General features: G+C 42.9%; 2 protein-coding genes across 6 annotated transcripts in view; one reads left to right on the forward strand and one right to left on the reverse strand.

Annotated features, from left to right (window-relative positions):
- ALDH1L1 (aldehyde dehydrogenase 1 family member L1) overlaps positions 1 to 9,851 on the forward strand; it is a 37,506-nt gene extending 27,655 nt beyond the window's left edge. For both annotated transcript variants that reach the window (XM_072128842.1, XM_072128843.1), the window contains 8 exons: positions 2,594 to 2,681; positions 2,777 to 2,870; positions 6,436 to 6,532; positions 7,426 to 7,524; positions 7,600 to 7,765; positions 8,109 to 8,214; positions 8,672 to 8,871; positions 9,322 to 9,851. In XM_072128842.1, the coding sequence (XP_071984943.1) occupies positions 2,594 to 2,681; positions 2,777 to 2,870; positions 6,436 to 6,532; positions 7,426 to 7,524; positions 7,600 to 7,765; positions 8,109 to 8,214; positions 8,672 to 8,871; positions 9,322 to 9,377 (906 nt within the window). In that variant the 3' untranslated portion in view covers positions 9,378 to 9,851. The remainder of the gene's footprint in view (positions 1 to 2,593; positions 2,682 to 2,776; positions 2,871 to 6,435; positions 6,533 to 7,425; positions 7,525 to 7,599; positions 7,766 to 8,108; positions 8,215 to 8,671; positions 8,872 to 9,321) is intronic.
- A 466-nt stretch (positions 9,852 to 10,317) lies between these two features.
- Positions 10,318 to 23,136, reverse strand: part of SLC41A3 (solute carrier family 41 member 3) — a 28,428-nt gene continuing 15,609 nt past the window's right edge. For 3 of the 4 annotated variants that reach the window (XM_072128845.1, XM_072128844.1, XM_072128846.1), the window contains exons 3-11: positions 16,226 to 16,333; positions 16,075 to 16,146; positions 15,365 to 15,509; positions 15,138 to 15,284; positions 13,375 to 13,519; positions 12,978 to 13,057; positions 12,764 to 12,898; positions 11,689 to 11,837; positions 10,318 to 10,674 (exon numbers count right to left, since the gene is read on the reverse strand). In XM_072128845.1, the coding sequence (XP_071984946.1) occupies positions 10,489 to 10,674; positions 11,689 to 11,837; positions 12,764 to 12,898; positions 12,978 to 13,057; positions 13,375 to 13,519; positions 15,138 to 15,284; positions 15,365 to 15,509; positions 16,075 to 16,146; positions 16,226 to 16,333 (1,167 nt within the window). In that variant the 3' untranslated portion in view covers positions 10,318 to 10,488. Of the gene's footprint in view, positions 10,675 to 11,688; positions 11,838 to 12,763; positions 12,899 to 12,977; positions 13,058 to 13,374; positions 13,520 to 15,137; positions 15,285 to 15,364; positions 15,510 to 16,074; positions 16,147 to 16,225; positions 16,334 to 17,637; positions 18,400 to 23,136 lie in introns of those variants that run through there. The other variant, XM_072128847.1, reaches the window with a different exon arrangement.

Raw genomic sequence — 23,136 nt, forward strand, 5'->3', positions numbered from 1 at the left:
TAGCGCTTCTCAATACGGACAGAAAGGTTTTGGCAAAGGTGCTGTTTAATCGGCTGGTGCAGTTTGCGCCCCGGCTCCTTTCAGGGACCCAGCACTGCTCTGTTCCAGGCCGCAGTACATTTAGTGCTGTGCTTTGTGTCCGGGAGGCAGTGGAGCAGGGCAGGGCTGGTAACTGGAAGGGGTACTTGCTGTCCTTGGATCAGGCAAAAGCGTTTGATCGGGTTGACCACGAGTACCTCTGGTCTGTCCTTCTGAGGTATGGCCTGCCGGGGGAGTTTGTCAATTGGCTAAAGGTTTTGTACGCAGGGGCAGAGAGTTTCCCGCTTGTGAACGGTTGGATTGGCCGCTCTTTTGAGGTTGGGTCTGGTGTTCGCCAGGGTTGTCCTCTGAGCCCACTCTTATACGTGTTCGCGATTGACCCATTCCTTAGGAGGGTTGATCGTGGGCCGTTGGTGGGAGTCGGGATGGACCAGGCGGCACCGGAAGCCACTCTAAGGGTGGTAGCCTATGCCGATGATGTCACCGTTTTTGTGTCCTCGAGAGGGGAGGCGCAATGGGTGATGTCAGAGGTTGACCGCTACTCAGAGGCTTCTGGGTCCAAGATCAACCGGGATAAGTGTGAGAGTCTCTGGCTGGGAGAGGGGGATCCAGGCTTTGATCTCCCGGACACTCTTCCAGGGCCCCAAGACTCTGCCAAAGTTCTCGGCATCGAATTTGGCCAGGGGGATTACCCCATGCAAAACTGGGATGGCAGGCTTAAGATCGCCGCCCAGAAGGTGGACCAGTGGAAGGGTTGGTCTTTGACCCTCAGAGAAAGGGTTAATCTGATCAAAACTTACCTGCTCCCGTTACTGATTTATCTGGGCAGTGTGTGCATGTTGCCAGAACCCCTCTGGACTCGGGTCTACAGTCTGTTCTTCCAGCTGTTATGGGGGAATAGGCTGAACCTAATCAAGAGGGAGGTTACTTACCGCACGAGGAGACAAGGAGGGTTGTGTATGGTCAACCCTGTGGTGTTCCTAGTGAATACCTTTCTTAAGATCAATATCGCAAACCTCTGGAAAGAGAGGGCTCCTCCGTGGGTATACTCCTGCAGGGGATGGTTTCGGCCTTTCTTCCAGGAATGGGATACAGGAGGGCGAGTGAAGGATCTCCGTACACCACATGGGCATCTTCCGGCTTACGCTACCCCGGTTCTGAAGGTAATTCGCCGGTGGGGTCTGGGAATGTGGGAGATCAGGACCATGTCGAGGAAACTCCTTGACAAAAGGGTTCTGTTGACCCATTTCCAGAAGCCTCTGGCCCTCAGGGATTGCCCAAGTCGGGATCTGGGGGTGGGTTTAGGTCTTTTGAATTCCATCAGGATCCCCTTGAAGTTTTGGGACTTGACTTGGCGCTGTTTCCATGGAAAGCTGTGTGTGAGGGACAATCTGAAGTGTAGGAGCTCTGAGGAAAGGGGTTGTCCCCGGGAGGAGTGCGGTGGCCTGCTGGAGAGCATGGACCACTTCCTGCTTCAGTGCCCCTTTAACACAGAGGTGTACAACCGGGTGGGCGCTTCCCTACATTGGCCCGGGTTGGCCGGTCTCTCCTATGCGGAGTGGGCCTATGGAGCATTCAGAGGCCTGGGTGGCCGGGACCGCTGCACGTTATTCCTAGTTAGTCTAGTGGTCAGGTACCACACGTGGAACGCACGGTGCTTAGTATCGACGCAGCGTAAAATCCTCCCGGTGGATGAGGTGGTTAGGAACATTCTGGGTGACCTGGTGAAGGTGCGCTCTCTGGAGTATGAGAGGCTGGGCACGGGGAGGGCCTCTCTCCTTTGGAGGGGGTTCTCCTTTAGTGTCCCTTAGTCTGTCGTCTCCTCTCCTGGTGTTTGGCTGAAGCTGACACTGTAGATTTTTGTTTTGTGTCCTGAGGTTATAGAGATGTAGGGGCTTGCAGGCGCCGAACCTGGGCTTTATGTGGTTGGTTTGTTATATGTTGATATGTTTAATGTGTTTGTATTTTGTGTACAGTGTGTATTTATGTAGTTATAGTTAATGTGTATATAGCTTGGTTGGTTTTGGGGTGTTGGTGTTAGGGTGTTAGGTTGGGAGGGGGGGTGGACGGGATTTGGACAATATGATCCTGGGCACTGGTCTGGACTATATAGCGCGGACTTTGGACGTTAGACCAGTGTCTGGGGGGAGGGTGATGGGCGTGGGATTTAGTTAGTTTATATTTAATGTTTTTATTTCCTGTTTGTCTTTTTTTTGCTTTGTATTCTTTAGTTATTTATGGGAAAAAAAAAAAAAAATTATAAAAAATTATATATAAAAAAAAAAAAAAAAATTAGGTGGTGGGATTGGGTGAAGGTTTTGTTTTATAATGCTGATTGTGTGGTGTGTGTGTGGCTGGGCCAGGAGATTTTCGTAAGTCTCTTTTAGTTTGTATTATTGTTTTGTTATTATTATTATTGTTTTGTTTTGCCAGAAGTTATGGCTTGATTTATGTTTATTGTTGTAATGTTTTTCATTTTTATATATAAAATAAAAGATTTACAGGATGTAACTCAGGATCAGTAAAGTAATTATATCATTTTCATATCCTGCAGGTGACGCCATTAACAGCTCTGAAATATGCTGAATTAACAGTGAAAGCTGGATTTCCTAAAGGAGTGGTAAACATCTTGCCTGGAGCTGGTAAGTACGAGCACTTTCCTAATGACAACTTTTCAAAAAAACAGAAATAAAATATTATAATTAGAATTGTCTCCTGATGTTCATCTGTAACTCAGGATCTCTTATCGGACAACGTCTGTCTGATCATCCTGATGTCAGGAAAATAGGATTTACAGGATCCACACCCATAGGAAAACATATCATGAAAAGGTGAGTTATGGAAGGCTTCAAATATTCCTGTGCATAGGGGGCAGTATTATAGTAGTTATATTCTTGTACACAGGGGGCAGTATTATAGTAGTTATATTCTTGTACATAGGGGGCAGTATTATAGTAGTTATATTCCTGTACATAGGGGGCAGTATTATAGTAGTTATATTCTTGTACATAGGGGGCAGTATTATAGTAGTTATATTCCTGTACATAGGGGGCAGTATTATAGTAGTTATATCCCTGTACATAGGGGGCAGTATTATAGTAGTTATATTCCTGTACATAGGGGGCAGTATTATAGTAGTTATATCCCTGTACATAGGGGCAGTATTATAGTAGTTATATTCTTGTACATAGGAGGCAGTATTATAGTAGTTATATTCTTGTACATAGGGGGCAGTATTATAGTAGTTATATTCCTGTACATAGGGGCAGTATTATAGTAGTTATATCCCTGTACATAGGGGGCAGTATTATAGTAGTTATATTCCTGTACATAGGGGGCAGTATTATAGTAGTTATATTCTTGTACATAGGGGGCAGTATTATAGTAGTTATATTCCTGTACATAGGTAGCAGTATTATAGTAGTTATATTCTTGTACATAGGGGGCAGTATTATAGTAGTTATATTCCTGTACATAGGGGGCAGTATTATAGTAGTTGTATTCCTGTACATAGGGGGCAGTATTATAGTAGTTGTATTCCTGTACATAGGGGGCAGTATTATAGTAGTTATATTCTTGTACATAGGGGGCAGTATTATAGTAGTTATATTCCTGTACATAGGGGGCAGTATTATAGTAGTTGTATTCCTGTACATAGGGGGCAGTATTATAGTAGTTATATTCTTGTACATAGGGGGCAGTATTATAGTAGTTATATTCTTGTACACAGGGGGCAGTATTATAGTAGTTATATTCTTGTACATAGGGGGCAGTATTATAGTAGTTATATTCCTGTACATAGGGGGCAGTATTATAGTAGTTATATTCTTGTACATAGGGGGCAGTATTATAGTAGTTATATTCCTGTACATAGGGGGCAGTATTATAGTAGTTATATCCCTGTACATAGGGGGCAGTATTATAGTAGTTATATTCCTGTACATAGGGGGCAGTATTATAGTAGTTATATCCCTGTACATAGGGGCAGTATTATAGTAGTTATATTCTTGTACATAGGAGGCAGTATTATAGTAGTTATATTCTTGTACATAGGGGGCAGTATTATAGTAGTTATATTCCTGTACATAGGGGCAGTATTATAGTAGTTATATCCCTGTACATAGGGGGCAGTATTATAGTAGTTATATTCCTGTACATAGGGGGCAGTATTATAGTAGTTATATTCTTGTACATAGGGGGCAGTATTATAGTAGTTATATTCCTGTACATAGGTAGCAGTATTATAGTAGTTATATTCTTGTACATAGGGGGCAGTATTATAGTAGTTATATTCCTGTACATAGGGGGCAGTATTATAGTAGTTGTATTCCTGTACATAGGGGGCAGTATTATAGTAGTTGTATTCCTGTACATAGGGGGCAGTATTATAGTAGTTATATTCTTGTACATAGGGGGCAGTATTATAGTAGTTATATTCCTGTACATAGGGGGCAGTATTATAGTAGTTGTATTCCTGTACATAGGGGGCAGTATTATAGTAGTTATATTCTTGTACATAGGGGGCAGTATTATAGTAGTTATATTCCTGTACATAGGGGGCAGTATTATAGTAGTTATATTCCTGTACATAGGGGGCAGTATTATAGTAGTTATATTCTTGTACATAGGGGGCAGTATTATAGTAGTTATATTCTTGTACATAGGGGGCAGTATTATAGTAGTTGTATTCCTGTACATAGGGGGCAGTATTATAGTAGTTGTATCCCTGTACATAGGGGGCAGTATTATAGTAGTTATATTCCTGTACATAGTGGGCAGTATTATAGTAGTTATATTCTTGTACATAGGAGGCAGTATTATAGTAGTTATATTCCTGTACATAGGGGGCAGTATTATAGCAGTTATATTCCTGTACATAGGGGCCGGTATTATAGTAGTTATATTCCTGTACATAGGGGGCAGTATTATAGTAATTATATTCTTGTACATAGGGGGCAGCATTATAGTAGTTATATTCTTGTACATAGGGGGCAGTATTATAGTAGTTATATTCCTGTACATAGGGGGCAGTATTATAGTAGTTATATTCTTGTACATAGAGGGCAGTATTACAGTAGTTATATTCCTGTACATAGGGGGCAGTATTATAGTAGTTATATTCTTGTACATAGGGGGCAGTATTATAGTAGTTATATTCTTGTACATAGGGGGCAGTATTATAGTAGTTGTATTCCTGTACATAGGGGGCAGTATTATAGTAGTTGTATCCCTGTACATAGGGGGCAGTATTATAGTAGTTATATTCCTGTACATAGTGGGCAGTATTATAGTAGTTATATTCTTGTACATAGGGGCAGTATTATAGTAGTTATATTCCTGTACATAGGGGGCAGTATTATAGTAGTTATATTCCTGTACATAGGGGGCAGTATTATAGTAGTTATATTCCTGTACATAGGGGGCAGTATTATAGCAGTTATATTCCTGTACATAGGGGCCGGTATTATAGTAGTTATATTCCTGTACATAGGGGGCAGTATTATAGTAATTATATTCTTGTACATAGGGGGCAGCATTATAGTAGTTATATTCTTGTACATAGGGGGCAGTATTATAGTAGTTATATTCCTGTACATAGGGGGCAGTATTATAGTAGTTATTTTCTTGTACATAGGGGGCAGTATTATAGTAGTTATATTCTAGTACATAGGGGGCAGTATTATAGTAGTTATATTCCTGTACATAAGGGGCAGTATTATAGTAGTTATATTCTTGTACATAGGGGGCAGTATTATAGTAGTTATATTCCTGTACATAGGGAGCAGTATTATATAGTAGTTATATTCCTGTACATAGGGAGCAGTATTATATTGTAGTTATATTCCTGTACATAGGGGCAGTATTATAGTAGTTATATTCCTGTACATAGGGGGCAGTATTATAGTAGTTATATTCCTGTACATAGGGGGCAGTATTATAGTAGTTATATCCCTGTACATAGGGGGCAGTATTATAGTAGTTATATTCTTGTACATAGGGGGCAGTATTATAGTAGTTATATTCCTGTACATAGGGGGCAGTATTATAGTAGTTATATTCTTGTACATAGGGGAAGTATTATAGTAGTTATATTCTTGTACATAGGGGGCAGTATTATAGTAGTTATATTCTTGTACATAGTGGGCAGTATTATAGTAGTTGTATTCCTGTACATAGGGGGCAGTATTATAGTAGTTATATTCTTGTACATAGTGGGCAGTATTATAGTAGTTATATTCCTGTACATAGGGGGCAGTATTATAGTAGTTATATTCCTGTACATAGGGGGCAGTATTATAGTAGTTATATTCCTGTACATAGGGGGCAGTATTATAGTAGTTATATTATGTATTTTATTTATTTGTGAAATTGTTAATATTTTTTCTTCTCTTTTAGTTGTGCACTAAATGTAAAGAAAGTGTCCTTGGAGCTTGGGGGTAAATCACCTCTTATCATATTTAAAGACTGTGATCTGGATAAAGCTGTGCGGATGGTGAGGAGGATATGATGTCCAATGATCTTACAGCTGATGGTTATTTGGTCTTGTCACCAGTAGGCGGCGCTCAGGTCCACTCTTGTAGACAATGGGGCAGATTTACTTACCCGGTCCATTCGCGATCCAGCGGCGCGTTCTGTGTGGAGGATTCGGGTCCGGCCGGGATTCACTAAGGCAGTTCCTCCGATGTCCACCAGGTGTCGCTGCTGCGCTGAAGTTAATCGGAGTGCACTGAACTTCACAAAGCCGGGCCGGGTGCAGGTAAGCGCGTGTCCAGCAACACTTTTTTTTTAAAAGCGGTGTTTTTTTCGAATCTCGGGTTTTTGTACAGCAATTCAGGAAAAATCGGCGCAAACCGGAAAAATTCAGGTAAATCGCCGTAAAAAAGCGATTCCGTCCCTTCGTAAATGACCCCCTGTATATTGGATAAGGATGTGTTTTATGCAGGACATATAGGGGCACATTTAGGACCTTGCACCCGTTTTCTGTGGAACTTTGCATGTTCTTTCTAGTGCAAACTGCTTTCACAGATATTTAAAAAGTGTCTGGACACAATCCTTTTGCACTATTCTTCATGCAACACACATTAGGGGAGCGCTCCGGTGCTCAGTTGGTCCGTGCACCAGATATATCATTCAAAGTCCAACAGAAGTGTGTCGCACGCCCCATGTTAAAGATGCAACAAAAAAAAGTGGTGCCCTCTGTCGGGGCAGTGCAGGGGGCACCAGATTGAAGATCATGAAGAATGTGCGCCAAAAATCCATAATCTGGCGCCCCCTGCACACTACACAGGACTCTGCACCTAGTGCACTCTGCTCTTAGTAAATGTGCCCCTATGTCTCCATATAATACCGCAGATAATCTTGTAGTGAATGTCTCCGTCCTTGCAGGGGATGAGCGCCGTCTTCTTTAACAAAGGTGAGAACTGCATCGCTGCCGGGCGCCTCTTCCTGGAGGAGTCTGTCCATGATGAGTTTGTGAAGAGAGTGGTGAGTGCACTTATAATCTGTAAGACCTACCGACACGGACATGTCCACTCCCTGAGCATAACTCTCACTTTCCAGGTGGAAGAAGTTAAAAAGATGAAGATTGGGGACCCCCTGGACAGGTCCACAGACCATGGACCCCAGAACCACAAGGCTCATCTGGATAAACTCATCGAGTACTGCCAAACTGGGGTGAAGGAGGGGGCAACCCTGGTGTACGGGGGCAAGCAGGTCCCCAGACCAGGTGAGCTCTGATATGGTCCCAGCATGCCCTGCCACCCTCGGATTCATAGGGCATGCTGATACTTGTAGTGCTTCAGTACTATGCCCATACATGACTCAGCGGTATCTGTGCAGCAGGTGGCGGGGGTCCTGCCAGGGGCTCCATGTGCAGCATTAATACAGGAAGGAAAGAGGCGCGGAGCAGCTGAGGACACAACGTGGCGGGAATATACAATGATAGAGCAGAGGAGCAATAACATCTGCTCCAGCAGACTCCCCCCGTACTGTGCCCCACCATAATGGAGGAGCTGAGGGCACCACAGGACGGGAGACCCGTGTTATATCCCATCATTTTATATCCACAGGCTTCTTCTTCCAGCCGACCATATTCACAGAGGTAACAGATCACATGTTCATCGCCAAAGAGGAGTCGTTCGGCCCTGTCATGATCATCTCCAAGTTCACAGATGGGTAGGGAGTTATTGATAGGTGATGTACCATGATATACTAGATAATAGCGCCCCCTGATGTACAACCAGGGTATCTAGAATAATGGAAGCAACGCTGTCAATGTAAGCAGTGACTCCCTGCACCTCCCAGTATACATGCACACTCAGTGTCAGTGTACATGCTGCATGTTGTGAATGGGGAGGGCTGCAAACTGCTCCAAGCCCCTCTTTCCCTTTTAGGCTACACTGTCCCCCTGTAGACTCCTCTGTCCTCCTCCTCCAGACCTTTCTGTCCCTGGGAAAGCAGCCATTTCTTTCTTATTCTGTACAAACTTTTATAGTGCAAATACATCCCACTCCTAGAAGTTTATGGCAATGTGTCCGCTACTGCAGTACCCTTTTCCTCCCATTAGGGGGCGCTGCTGTATTCGCTGTCTCGTGTGGCAGTTGTGTTGATTTATTGCCCCTCTGTGCTGCAGTGATGTTGATGGCGTCCTGAAGAGAGCGAATGACACAGAGTTTGGCCTGGCCTCGGGAGTCTTCACCAGGGACATCGGTAAGGCGCTGTACGTCAGCGAGAAGCTCCAGGCCGGGACCGTCTTCATAAACACCTACAACAAGACCGACGTGGCGGCACCATTCGGGGGCTTCAAGCAGTCCGGGTTTGGAAAAGATTTAGGTAATGACTTATCTATGATCAGGATCATGGAAATCTTGGGCGAGTCCTCACACTGCTGTGCACTTAGTGCTGTGCAATGAATAACAAAGCTAGGTAAAAGCTGTAGCAGTCTCTGAGCAATCAACCAGAGCAGAGATTGGGGCTGTAAAACGGCTTCACACACAGAGCTAAGAGCACAGCCGTGTGAGGACACTCCCCAAGTACAATCCTGGAATATAAATCTATATATCACAGTCCTGCTGCTACTAACACCATACACAAAGGTCTGATTACACATCTCTCCAGGGACAATACCTAACGCTGGATGCCGTCTGTATGGTCACACCTGCTGACACAGCCCTTTAAGAGTTTGCTGGAGTTTTTATGTGGATGTTATATTGAGAACTCTGCCCCCACCTGGCCTTAGGAGGTACTGCATCCTAATAACATGTCAAATTCTCTTTTTTACAGGCGAAGAAGCGCTGAACGAATATCTTAAGACAAAGGCTGTCACTATCGAGTACTAGAAATACTCACTTCCCCTTTAAATACACACCCCCCCCCCCATAATTGAAGGAAGTAACTTGGCAGTATAACATCTCTTACCCAACTTTCCCGGACAATGGATGCATCTCCTGCACAGCAGGGCACATTGGCCATTCAGGGCTATGGGAAAGCTGAGTAATGGCCTCTATGAAGGTTGTAGTGGAGTCAATGCTGCTCCTCACCCAGCTTTCCCGGATAGAGATCTGACATTCAGGGCTATAGATAAGCCGAGTGATAACTTCTACGGGGGAAGTAGTGGAGTCTATGCTGCTCCTCACCCAGCTTTCCCGGATACAGATCTGACATTCTGGGCTATGGATAAGCTGAGTAATGACCTTTATGGGGATTGAATGAAAATCTGTAAATAGAATATTTTTGGTCTCGGGATCGTCCTTTCTGTCCGTCTTTTCCGGTGTTTTCTGTATTTTTGAAAATCCCAAAATAAAATTAGTAACAAAAAAAATACCGGAGCTCATTGTCCTACAGATGCGGAATGAGCTCTCCGTGTGCAGTGTTATCCGGCTCGTGCTCTGTCCGGCTATTCTGCCTGTGTGTCAGTCCTTACTTTACTTCTTACACTTTATTCATGAACCAGGAGGCGCAGGATGAACATAGCTACTATTCCCATTTATTCTGGGTGCTTTTAGCAGTGTGGTGTGACACAATATTAGAAGTCACAGTATGTAGTAGTGTTCGCAGTATGTGACCACCATCTCGTGACCACCCTGTCTTAAAGGGGTGGGTCCTAAACCTGAGAGAGCCTGAAGTCCATCCATATGGCACAAGGTGGGGGCCCCATCACAGACACTGCATTATAGATCCAGGTTGGGGCCATCAGGGGGTGCACTGTGTAATGAACTCTTTGAAGGTGACCCCAATTTTGGATCAGGGAGTGGCCTCCCCCTGATTTCTCAGACTCGATCAGAACAATATCTTTTATTGTAAACAATTGGCGTCTCTATAAATAACAGATGTGGATATCTTCTACACCTGCGGCTCCACCGTCCTCGCGTCTATTGTTCCTTCCAAGTTAAGTAGCAAAGAAAACAAAAAAAAACATTCAAAAAAAATAACAATGAGTCCTCAGTCCAGTCAGTCCCCCAGCTCCGGGTCTGTGCCAGTGAGGAGCCAGACAATCCGGAAGCAGATGGCCAGGAATCCGGTGCCCAGGAGGTCGCCCAGGGCCGTGAGGTACGGGATGGAGAAGTTGTCCGGGTCCAGGCTGCGCCTCCACATGAAGCGCACAATGAGGTCAGCAAAGTAGAGTAAGATGCAAACCTGGAAGAGGGGACACAGACACATAGTACATGATATATAATAACACATAGACATGTAATATAAGGCATAGACATAGATGTATAGCACAGGATATATAATAGATATATGATAACATATAGACATGCAATGTAAGGCACATAAGATAGATAGATATATATATATATCAGACATATAAGGCACAAATTCTTAAAACTAATCACAAGCTCGCACAGCTGCAGGACTTGTTACAGTGTTTCAGTCCTTCTATGATAACGCTCCCTGCATCAGTTCTTTTTGTATAAGTAGAAAGTCACCTCCCTGCCCCCGGTCGCTGCTCCTCAGATGCCTCTAAGTATTTCAGGCATTATTTAATATCTGTGATGGGTTTTGATCCTTGGACATCTTGTATGGAAGGCAAAAATATAGAGGAAGCCTAAAAGCCTCAATAGTAACATTCTTCTGAATAGGCCAGGGGTGTGTCTCTAAAGAAGAAGATTGCTCTTGAGGCTTTCTCCCGCAGAATTGATGTTGGGGCTAAACTTTCTATGTTGTTGCCTTCCATATCAGATGTTCTCAGAAATAAATGATAAGAATGTGCTGAAATACTTAGAAGCACCTCGGGGGCAGCGCGAGACACCTCGGGGGCAGCGCGAGACACCTCGGGGGCAGCGCGAGACACCTCGGGGGCAGCGCGAGACACCTCGGGGGCAGCGCGAGACACCTCGGGGGCAGCGCGAGACACCTCGGGGGCAGCGCGAGACACCTCGGGGGCAGCGCGAGACACCTCGGGGGCAGCGCGAGACACCTCGGGGGCAGCGCGAGACACCTCGGGGGCAGCGCGAGACACCTCGGGGCAGTGTGAGAGTGCTCGAGGGTGATGGTCTCCTGAGTCAGAGGGGATATACTAGTAGTCTATACATGTAAAGATGAACATTGCTATTGAGGCTTTTATTCAATGACAACAAGCGGAAATGTTCAAAATGTCAGCGAGAATCTGAAAACATTTCTGCACGTGATGAATGACCCCGGCCTTACCTGTAAGAGGGCTGCGAGCAGGTAGAAGGTGATGAACAGGGTAGTGAGCGAGGTGTGGCCCCCCTGCAGCAGGTGGATGGTGTATAGGAAGACCAGGTGTCCCGGGACCACCAGCAGGAAGAGCACCCGAGCAGATTTGGAATTCACACCTGGAAAATGTAATGAGAACCAGATGGAGAAAATAGAGTAAAATCTACTGAAACCTCATGGCTGCCCCCTAGTGTATGAGGAGAGGGGGAGGGGGACTGACAACCGCTCCGACCACATTCCTAGTCATTAATACCTAGAAACTTTTAGCCCAAATTGTTCAAATCCCAAACAATTTATACCAAACATAGTACACGGGAAATCCATATACAAGTCACAAAACACCAAGTATAATAAATATATAAATTATTCAATCAATACAACAAAACCGCAAAACAATCAACGTGGTGGCGGTCAGTCCTATACATTATAATAATAATAATTCCTTTATTTATATAGCGCACACAGATTACGCAGCGCTACACAGATCAGTCCCTGTCCCCATGGGGCTCACAATCTAATCACCTACCAGTATGTTTTGGAGTGTGGGAGGAAACCGGAGGACTCGGGGGAAACTGACACAAACACGGGGAGAACATACAAACTCTTTACAGATGTTGATCCTGGGACTTGAACTTAGGTCCCCAGCGCTGCAAGACTGTAATGCTAACCACTGAGCCACCTCCTATTATAGTGATGATATAAGTGTAATGTCAATACTCTGATATACGTTTCACTGTTGCTTCCTCAGGGGTTCGTTGTGTGCTGTGGTGAGGGTCCTAGGGGTCCCTAGTGTTAACATTATGCAACGTCCTGATGGGTTAATCCACCTTATATTGTTTATGACTTTTCTGTGGTTGGGGACATTATAATGAGTGGGACTGACCTCCACTTTGATTGTTTATGTTGTTTTATTGTATTGACGGCCCTAATATTGATTGACTAATATACATTGTTATTATACTTGGTGTTCTGGTGATATCCCGTATACTCTGGCTGCTATACACATTCCTAGTAACCCCTGACCCTGGGGTCAGCAGCCTCATACCTGAGGAGAAGAAGGTGGTGCAGGGGTTGGGCCAGTGTTGTCTCATCTTGTAGGGCAGGACCCCCGGCATGCTCCAGAAGTGCAGGAAGGTGGAGATGCGACTCGCCTGGATAGCCACCAGATTCCCGGCCACTCCTGGGGGACACAAATACAAAAAGAACATGTAAAATGTATCTGAACAATGAATATAATCTCTAATGAGGCATCAGCCTACCGTTTATGACAGGTGTGAATACCGCCATGCCCTCAAACTTTGGGTCTGTGACCGTCTTGTCTAAGATGAGTCCACCGATACTGGAAAATATCACAAAAATCATTGGCAATAGAAGGAATAAAATCTTCAGCGTTCCCTCCACACACAGCAGATCCCACATCTATCCAGCAGGAGGGAATGTGATAATAGCAGCAGCTTATATTACTCCATCGCTTCCCATCAGACCCTGCGGAGTGAGGATGGGGAAGGCTCTTGGCTCCGGCTATTTTGGAGCCTCTCCCTGCACCTATGGGCACGGCTATAAGAAGATGTCAGCATCCCCTCCCTGTAGCCCTTTCACCATCTCCTTGTGGTCCTACAGGATGACAATGACGTCTTCCCCACCATTTTCCATTACCTGCTGATAGACATGGCCACAATAACCGGCTGCCAACCGGACTTCAGGACTTCAGCGATGGACGGACTCTGCTTAGCAATGGCCACCCACAGCGGGATCATGATGATGAAGACAGCACAGATGAGGGGAGAGAGGTACTGGATGTCTACATGGAGGAAAGAGACTACAGATAGACTGCGAGAATAAGCCCCATCACTCCATCCATCAATAGCCACAGAGATCATCTATGTATCCATCACTTTATCTATCCAGCCCTTTCTCCAATTTTGATCTAAAGCTCCTGTTCTATTAATATTCTATCTTTTCACTCATAGCTTCTCTATCACTCCATGTATTCATCCATCTCTACATAAATTCACCCACTGCATCGCTCATCCTTCATTGCTTTATACATCTATTGTTCCATCTAATGCTCCGTGTATCTATCGCACCATCACAAAATCCATCCACCTCTCTTGGCGTCTTGCTCCATCCAATCATATATTGCTCTATTCATCCATTGACGGCTCCATTACTCCATGCACTGTTCTTGCCATCGCTTCATTCAATCTATTAATCCATCCATTGTTTCATTCCTCCATCATTCCCTTCATTCTTCATCCATATATTGCTCCATCCATCACTGCATACAGTTCCCCAATCCCTTGATTCATTTATTCATCTACAGACTCGTGGAATCCATCACTTCATGCATCCATTTATTTCTCCACCTTTTCATCCGTTCATACATGGCTCCATCCATCACTTCATCCATTCATACATGGCTCCATCCATCAATTCATCCATTCATACATGGCTCCATCCATCACTTCATCCATTCATCCATGGCTCCATCCATCACTTCATCCATTCATCCATGGCTCCATCCATCACTTCATCCATTCATACATGGCTCCATCCATCAATTCATCCATTCATACATGGCTCCATCCATCACTTCATCCATTCATCCTTGGCTCCATCCATCACTTCATCCATTCATCCATGGCTCCATCCATCACTTCATCCATTCATCCATGGCTCCATCCATCACTTTATCCATTCATACATGGCTCCATCCATCACTTCATCCATTCATCCATGGCTCCATCCATCACTTCATCCATTCATACATGGCTCCATCCATCACTTCATCCATTCATACATGGCTCCATCCATCACTTCATCCATTCATACATGGCTCCATCCATCACTTCATCCATTCATATATGGCTCCATACATCACTTCATCCATTCATACATGGCTCCATACATCACTTCATCCATTCATACATGGCTCCATCCATCACTTCATCCATTCATACATGGCTCCATTATTCAATTAATCCATTCATACATGGCTCCATCCATCACTTCATCCATTCATACATGGCTCCATTATTCAATTAATCCATTCATACATGGCTCCATCCATCACTTCATCCATTCATACATGGCTCCATCTATCACTTTATCCATTCATGCATGGCTTCATCAATCACTTTAGCCGTTCAAACATGGCTCCATCCATCACTTCATCCATTCATACATGGCTCCATCCATCACTTCATCCATTCATACATGGCTCCATCCATCACTTCATCCATTCATACATGGCTCCATCTATCACTTTATCCATTCATACATGGCTTCATCAATCACTTCATCCATTCATACATGGCTCCATCCATCACTTCATCCATTCATACATGGCTCCATCTATCACTTTATCCATTCATACATGGCTCCATCCATCACTGGTCAATACTCCACTGGTCTCTTACCTATGTAACTGTACAAGGAGCTGCTGATCCCTGCCAGTAGCGACAGGGTGATGAGGTCCCCCAGACTGGCAGCGATGGGAGTTGCCACATTGTCAGGGTTAATTCCCATCTTCCTGGATGCAATAATGACCCCGATCATCACCAGACCTAATGGACAAAAAATCGGAGCAAAAGTATTAAGAGTGTGAAGCCCACAGTAATCAGGACTGCGGAGATGAGGGTCTTACCCAAGGACAAGGCGGCGATGAAAGCGGTGGTCACACTGCTGGCACAGAGGACAGCGGCCTGGTCCAAATCCACGTAACCTTTAGATAAAGCGCCCAAGATGACAGCAGCAACAGCGGCCAACAGACCGACGACAGTGGCCTGGACCTGGAACACAGGAGATATAAGCCAAGGCCCAGGAGAGGCGACAGACTGTGCAATGCCCTGCAGCATGCAGCATGTTACAGGCAATGAGTCCAAGGCCCCACAGATTCATCACTATATCCATCCACTTATCTCTACAGGCAATGAGAAAACTCCAGCCCACAGCAATAACTAGGAGGAATAATGGCCAACTAACAGCCATACATCTTCCATAGGGGTCTTTAGGAGTACACAGCGCTATATAGATCTATGGTTGTTACTAATGTACTTAGGAAACTGTTGCTATGCGATAGCCCACACATCGTCTGGTATAATAAAACAGACACTGTAAGAAAAGGGGTCAAGTGGGAGGTCCTACTCAGTGATTGACAGCTGGCAAACAATGAATAGGACAACCCACTGGACTCCAAAGCCTAAATATAAATCAATAAATCAATTTACTCAAGCTCCTCCTGCTCTATAACATACTCCCACCTGACTGAATTTGTAACATAACACATTCCCTTTAACTAACGTAATCATTAAACCAATATTTTACCCATGACAGTAAATATTAAAATCAACTGACCTGGATTAAAGCCAAGTTACTAATAGCCATCTTCCATCGCTCGCTGGGGTCGTCCAGCTGTCCGGTGTTGGCCTGTGGACAGGATGAAGTGAGTGAGGAAACAAGACACCAAATGGGATGACGCCATCAAGAAACTTCTACGAAAACTTACAGCAGTGGAGAGGCGAGAGGCCAGAGTCATCTCCAGGTTTCCCTTGAGACCCACCAAGGCTGGGACCAGGATGAAGACCTCGGTGATGGTCCTGAAGACATCCCAGTGCTAGAAGAGAGAAGATAGAAGAAGAAGGTGAGGGACATCTCCGGGAAGGTCTAGAGAAGAGGATGATGGCTTATTATTATGGCTTGTGGGGCCCCATGAATACTGTGGGGACTTATACTTATAAATAACAATTCTAGGTATGAATATATGTTGGTTCAGAAACTTCAAGACCGTGATGCTTAGCACAATTAATGGGGCAGATTTACTTACCCAGCCCAATCGCGATCCAGCGGCGCGTTCTCTGCGCTGGATTCGGGTCCGGCCGGGATTCATTAAGGTAGTTCCTCCGCCGTCCACCAGGTGGCGCTGCTGCGCTGAAAAGCATCGGAACGCTGGAGTTCACCGGGCGGGGCTGAGTGAAGGTAAGTGCAAGCTCCGCGACAGATTTTTTGTTTTAAATGCGGCGGTTTTTCCGAATCCGTCGGGTTTTCGTTCGGCCCCGCCCCCCGAGTTCGGCCACGCCACAATCCTATCGCGTGCGGCAAAATCCCGGGGCAATTCAGGGGAAATCGGCGCAAATCGGAAATATTCGGGTAACACGTCGGGAAACCGCGAATCGGGCCCTTAGTAAATGACCCCCAATAAGTAGAAGTGATACAATCTTCTGATTCCGAGACTCGTCTTACCCATTATATTATATCCTCCTCAGTAGATAGTCCCCTAGTTGTATAAAACTCCATTTCATAACCTTCCCTCTCCAGGTAAAAGACCCCATGGTAGAACCCAATGAACTCCATTCCAAGATTATGGGGTCCATCAGATGTTGTCCGTGTCCATCATAAGACGGATCCAGCCTAAGTGGTGTCATAACTACAACGGACACAGATATGGCACATGTGAAATAAACGTTATTTTGACGTTCCGGAAATCTGGGTCCTTAAAGTTGTACACAGCAAACCTGAATGGTTAAACCTAGTTATGCAACCAGACAGGTGAGGAGGATGTGTCATTGCAAAACCAGATTGTAAGCCGAGCTCAGTGTGATTTCAGGTCAGCGGAACAAAAGTCATTACAAGAAGATCGACCCCGACCCATCAATGTATGACCCGTGTGATAGTGCGGGAACCCTGGGAGACGGCCAGCTCTAAATGGGGGGCAATAATGATAAGAACCCTCAGATATTGGGTCTATAACTCACTATAGATACAGTTTATCTGCGGTGCGGTAATTCAGTTATTCCCAGAACTTCATGTCATGTCATAAAATAGAGGAGCGGCCAAGTTAATAAATCACAGTACGGGGGACAATATTAGGAGGAAGAGCTCTCAATAGAAGAAAACTATGGCGCTTATGGTGGTACATACTTGGAAGATGTCCATGAGTAGTCCGGCTGCCACCATGCCCAGCCCCGCCATAAGGAAGGGCAAGAGCACCTGCGCAGCAATGGAGAAGACCGTCTCCTGGAAGAAGCCATGTGGAGACCTCGATAACTTGCACCTGAACCCCCGCAGCTTCTTCCCGTGATAGCAGAACTCCAATTCTAAGTGTGTGACCACCATTTCTTTGCTTTAAGGTAGAGGTGACCAAATTTGTATAAAATCGAGAAGCCAACAAGGTTTTCCGAAGATTCGGTGAAGACTTGCATCCATGGACCTCAAAAGGGAAAGATTCTGAACGGTTTTGGACAGAGACAACTTTTTTCAGCTTGTCCATGTGTCTAGAAGTCTCTTAACCCATAATCAGTAGAGAAGGTGTTAAATGACTGATTGAAGATCAGAGTCCAGGAGTCGAAGCTTCAGCCGGGACGATCTTCATGATCCAGGATTGGGGAAACTCTTCCAGAAGACTGGAGGGGGGTGAAGATGGCATAAAACTTCTCTGAAAAATCTTAGAATTTCCTCTTAAGATGAGTCAAAAATAGGGACTGCAGATCCTCATGTTGTTCTCTCCTGCGGTTTTGTAATACAAATGTCATGAAAGTCAAAAAATGAGAAAAACTTGAGGAACCAGCTGCGAGGAGGACAGGTCCCTGGGCTATAATAGCTCTAACAATGAGGCGCGTGGTTATCAGTGATAATGTACATGTGCGGAGGGCCAGATCTATACATAGGCTGCATATCTCTCCAGTACAACCTCCAGGACAGGTCACGTAACTCAGCGCTCGCTCCACGCCTTCTGTATCAGCGCCGATCTCCACAACTTACAGGAATGAGGAGCTTTTACTGAGAAAATGAAGAAGTAGAAGAAGAGAAATCCAGCGTCCTGTGCAGCAAGGAGACGTCACAGGGAAAGACTGGAGAGAACACAGCAATATCTGTGACCTGCGATCCCGGGGAGAAACCAACCACCGGCCAGAGATTCTTATCACACGTCGTCACTCGTATTGTCACTAGTTTATAAGAACCGAGATAAAGATCCTGAATGTGAGAGCAAAGTAGAAGAACCTGGACTCAATATACTGGATCAAGTCCATGAAATACCAAACGGATCAGGACTGACACAAAAAGAGTAACGGTTATAGGGCAATACAACTGATACTATATGAGAATAAATTACAAAGATACCGGCCCCTATGTACAAGAATATAACTACTATAATACTGCCCCCTATGTACAGGAATATAACTACTATAATACTGCCCCCTATGTACAAGAATATAACTACTATAATACTGCCCCCCTATGTACAGGAATATAACTACTATAATACTGCCCCCTATGTACAGGAATATAACTACTATAATACTGCCCCCTATGTACAAGAATATAACTACTATAATACTGCCCCCCTATGTACAGGAATATAACTACTATAATACTGCCCCCTATGTACAGGAATATAACTACTATAATACTGCCCCTATGTACAAGAATATAACTACTAAAATACTGCCCCTATGTACAAGAATATAACTACTATAATACTGCCCCCTATGTACAAGAATATAACTACTATAATACTGCCCCTATGTACAGGAATATAACTACTATAATACTGCCCCCTATGTACAAGAATATAACTACTATAATACTGCCCCCTATGTACAAGAATATAACTACTATAATACTGCCCCCTATGTACAGGAATATAACTACTATAATAATGCCACCTATGTACAGGAATATAACTACTATAATACTGCCCCCTATGTACAGGAATATAACTACTATAATACTGCCCCCTATGTACAGGAATATAACTACTATAATACTGCCCCTATGTACAGGAATATAACTACTATAATACTGCCCTCTATGTACAAGAATATAACTACTATAATACTGCCCCCTATGTACAGGGATATAACTACTATAATACTGCCCCCTATGTACAGAAAAATAACTACTATAATACTGCTCCCTATGTACAAGAATATAACTACTATAATACTGCTCCCTATGTACAGGAATATAACTACTATAATACTGCCCCCTATGTACAGGAATATAACTACTATAATACTGCCCCCTATGTAGAAGAATATAACTGCTATAATACTGTCCCCTCTGTACAAGAATATAACTACTATAATACTGCCCCCTATGTACAAGAATATAACTACTATAATACTGCCCGCTATGTACAGGAATATACCTACTATAATACTGCCCCCTATGTACAAGAATATAACTACTATAATACTGCCCCCTATGTACAGGAAATATAACTACTATAATACTGCCCCCTATGTACAGGAATATAACTACTATAATACTGCCCCCTATGTACAGGAATATAACTACTATAATCCTGCCTCCTATGTACAAGAATATAACTACTATAATACTTCCCCCTATGTACAAGAATATAACTACTATAATACTGCCCCCTATGTACAGGAATATAACTACTATAATACTGCCCCCTATGTACAAGAATATAACTACTATAATACTGCCCCCTATGTACAAGAATATAACTACTATAATACTGCCCCCTATGTACAAGAATATAGCTACTATAATACTGCCTCCTATGTACAAGAATATAACTACTATAATACTGCCCCCTATGTACAGGAATATAACTACTATAATACTGCCCCCTATGTACAGGAATATAACTACTATAATACTGCCCCCTATGTACAGGGATATAACTACTATAATACTGCCCCCTATGTACAAGAATATAGCTACTATAATACTGCCCCCTATGTACAAGAATATAACTACTATAATACTGCCCCTATGTACAGAAATATAACTACCATAATACTGCCCCCTATGTACAAGAATATAACTACTATAATACTGCCCCCTATGTACAAGAATATAACTACTATAATACTGCCCACTATGTACAGGAATATAACTACTATAATACTGCCCCTATGTACAAGAATATAACTACTATAATACTGCCCCTATGTACAAGAAAATAACTACTATAATACTGCCCCCTCTGTTCAAGAAAATAACTACTATAATACTGCCCCCTCTGTACAAGAATATAACTACTATAATACTGCCCCCTATGTACAAGAATATAACTACTATAATACTGCCCCCTATGTACAAGAATATAACTACTATAATACTGCCCCCTATGTACAAGAATATAACTACTATAATACTGCCCCCTAACTACTAAAATACTGCCCCTATGTACAGGAATATAACTACTATAATACTGCCCCCTATGTACAAGAATATAACTACTATAATACTGCCCCTATGTAGAAGAATATAACTACTATAATACTGCCTCCTATGTACAAGAATATAACTACTATAATACTGCCTCCTATGTACAAGCATATAACTACTATAATACTGCCCCCTATGTACAAGAATATAACTACTATAATACTGCCCCCTATGTACAAGAATATAACTACTATAATACTGTCCCCTATGTACAGGAATATAACTACTATAATACTGCCCCCTATGTACAAGAATATAACTACTATAATACTGCCCCTATGTAGAAGAATATAACTACTATAATACTGCCCCCTATGTACAAGAATATAACTACTATAATACTGCCCCTATGTACAAGAATATAACTACTATAATACTGCCCCCTATGTACAAGAATATAACTACTATAATACTGCCACCTATGTACAGGAATATAACTACTATAATACTGCCCCCTATGTACAAGAATATAACTACTATAATACTGCCCCTATGTAGAAGAATATAACTACTATAATACTGCCCCCTATGTACAGGAATATAACTACTATAATACTGCCCCCTATGTACAAGAATATAACTACTATAATACTGCCCCTATGTAGAAGAATATAACTACTATAATACTGCCCCCTATGTACAGGAATATAACTACTATAATACTGCCCCCTATGTACAAGAATATAACTACTATAATACTGCCCCTATGTAGAAGAATATAACTACTATAATACTGCCCCTATGTAGAAGAATATAACTACTATAATACTGCCCCCTATGTACAAGAATATAACTACTATAATACTGCCCCCTATGTACAAGAATATAACTACTATAATACTGCCCCCTATGTACAAGAATATAACTACTATAATACTGCCACCTATGTACAGGAATATAACTACTATAATACTGCCCCCTATGTACAAGAATATAACTACTATAATACTGCCCCTATGTAGAAGAATATAACTACTATAATACTGCCCCCTATGTACAGGAATATAACTACTATAATACTGCCCCCTATGTACAAGAATATAACTACTATAATACTGCCCCTATGTAGAAGAATATAACTACTATAATACTGCCCCCTATGTACAGGAATATAACTACTATAATACTGCCCCCTATGTACAAGAATATAACTACTATAATACTGCCCCTATGTAGAAGAATATAACTACTATAATACTGCCCCTATGTAGAAGAATATAACTACTATAATACTGCCCCCTATGTACAAGAATATAACTACTATAATACTGCCCCCTATGTACAAGAATATAACTACTATAATACTGCCCCCTATGTACAAGAATATAACTACTATAATACTGCCACCTATGTACAGGAATATAACTACTATAATACTGCCCCCTATGTACAAGAATATAACTACTATAATACTGCCCCCTATGTACAAGAATATAACTACTATAATACTGCCCCCTATGTACATGAATATAACTACTATAATACTGCCCCCTATGTACAGGAATATAACTACTATAATACTGCCCCCTATGTACAAGAATATAACTACTATAATACTGCCCCCTATGTACAAGAATATAACTACTATAATACTGCCCCCTATGTACAAGAATATAACTACTATAATACTGCCCCCTATGTACAAGAATATAACTACTATAATACTGCCCCCTATGTACAAGAATATAACTACTATAATACTGCCCCCTATGTACAGGAATATAACTACTATAATACTGCCTCCTATGTACAAGAATATAACTACTATAATACTGCCCCCTATGTACAGGAATATAACTACTATAATACTGCCCCCTATGTACAAGAATATAACTACTATAATACTGCCCCCTATGTACAAGAATATAACTACTATAATACTGCCATATTTTGTTAGAAAATGGTTAAATCAAATGAGGAAACATTTAAGCATCTTTGTCTTGTGACATCTCTAGATACAGCTCAAGAAACACATCCCTGGGCACAAATACTATACATTGGTTTACACAAACTTGTTAAGTGAAAGGCCAAGTGTAGAACCAGAAAAACGACTCTCTGTGTCCATGCAATATGGAGGCACCTAGAGAGAAGCCTCTACTGATAAGTAATGTCATGTATGTACACAGTGACTGCACCAGCAGCAGAATTGTGAGTGCAGCTCTGGGGTATAATACAGGATGTAACTCAGGATCAGTACAGGATAAGTAATGTCAT

This window comes from Engystomops pustulosus, chromosome 10 (genome assembly GCF_040894005.1).
Source record: "Engystomops pustulosus chromosome 10, aEngPut4.maternal, whole genome shotgun sequence".
Classification (NCBI taxonomy): domain Eukaryota; kingdom Metazoa; phylum Chordata; class Amphibia; order Anura; family Leptodactylidae; genus Engystomops; species Engystomops pustulosus.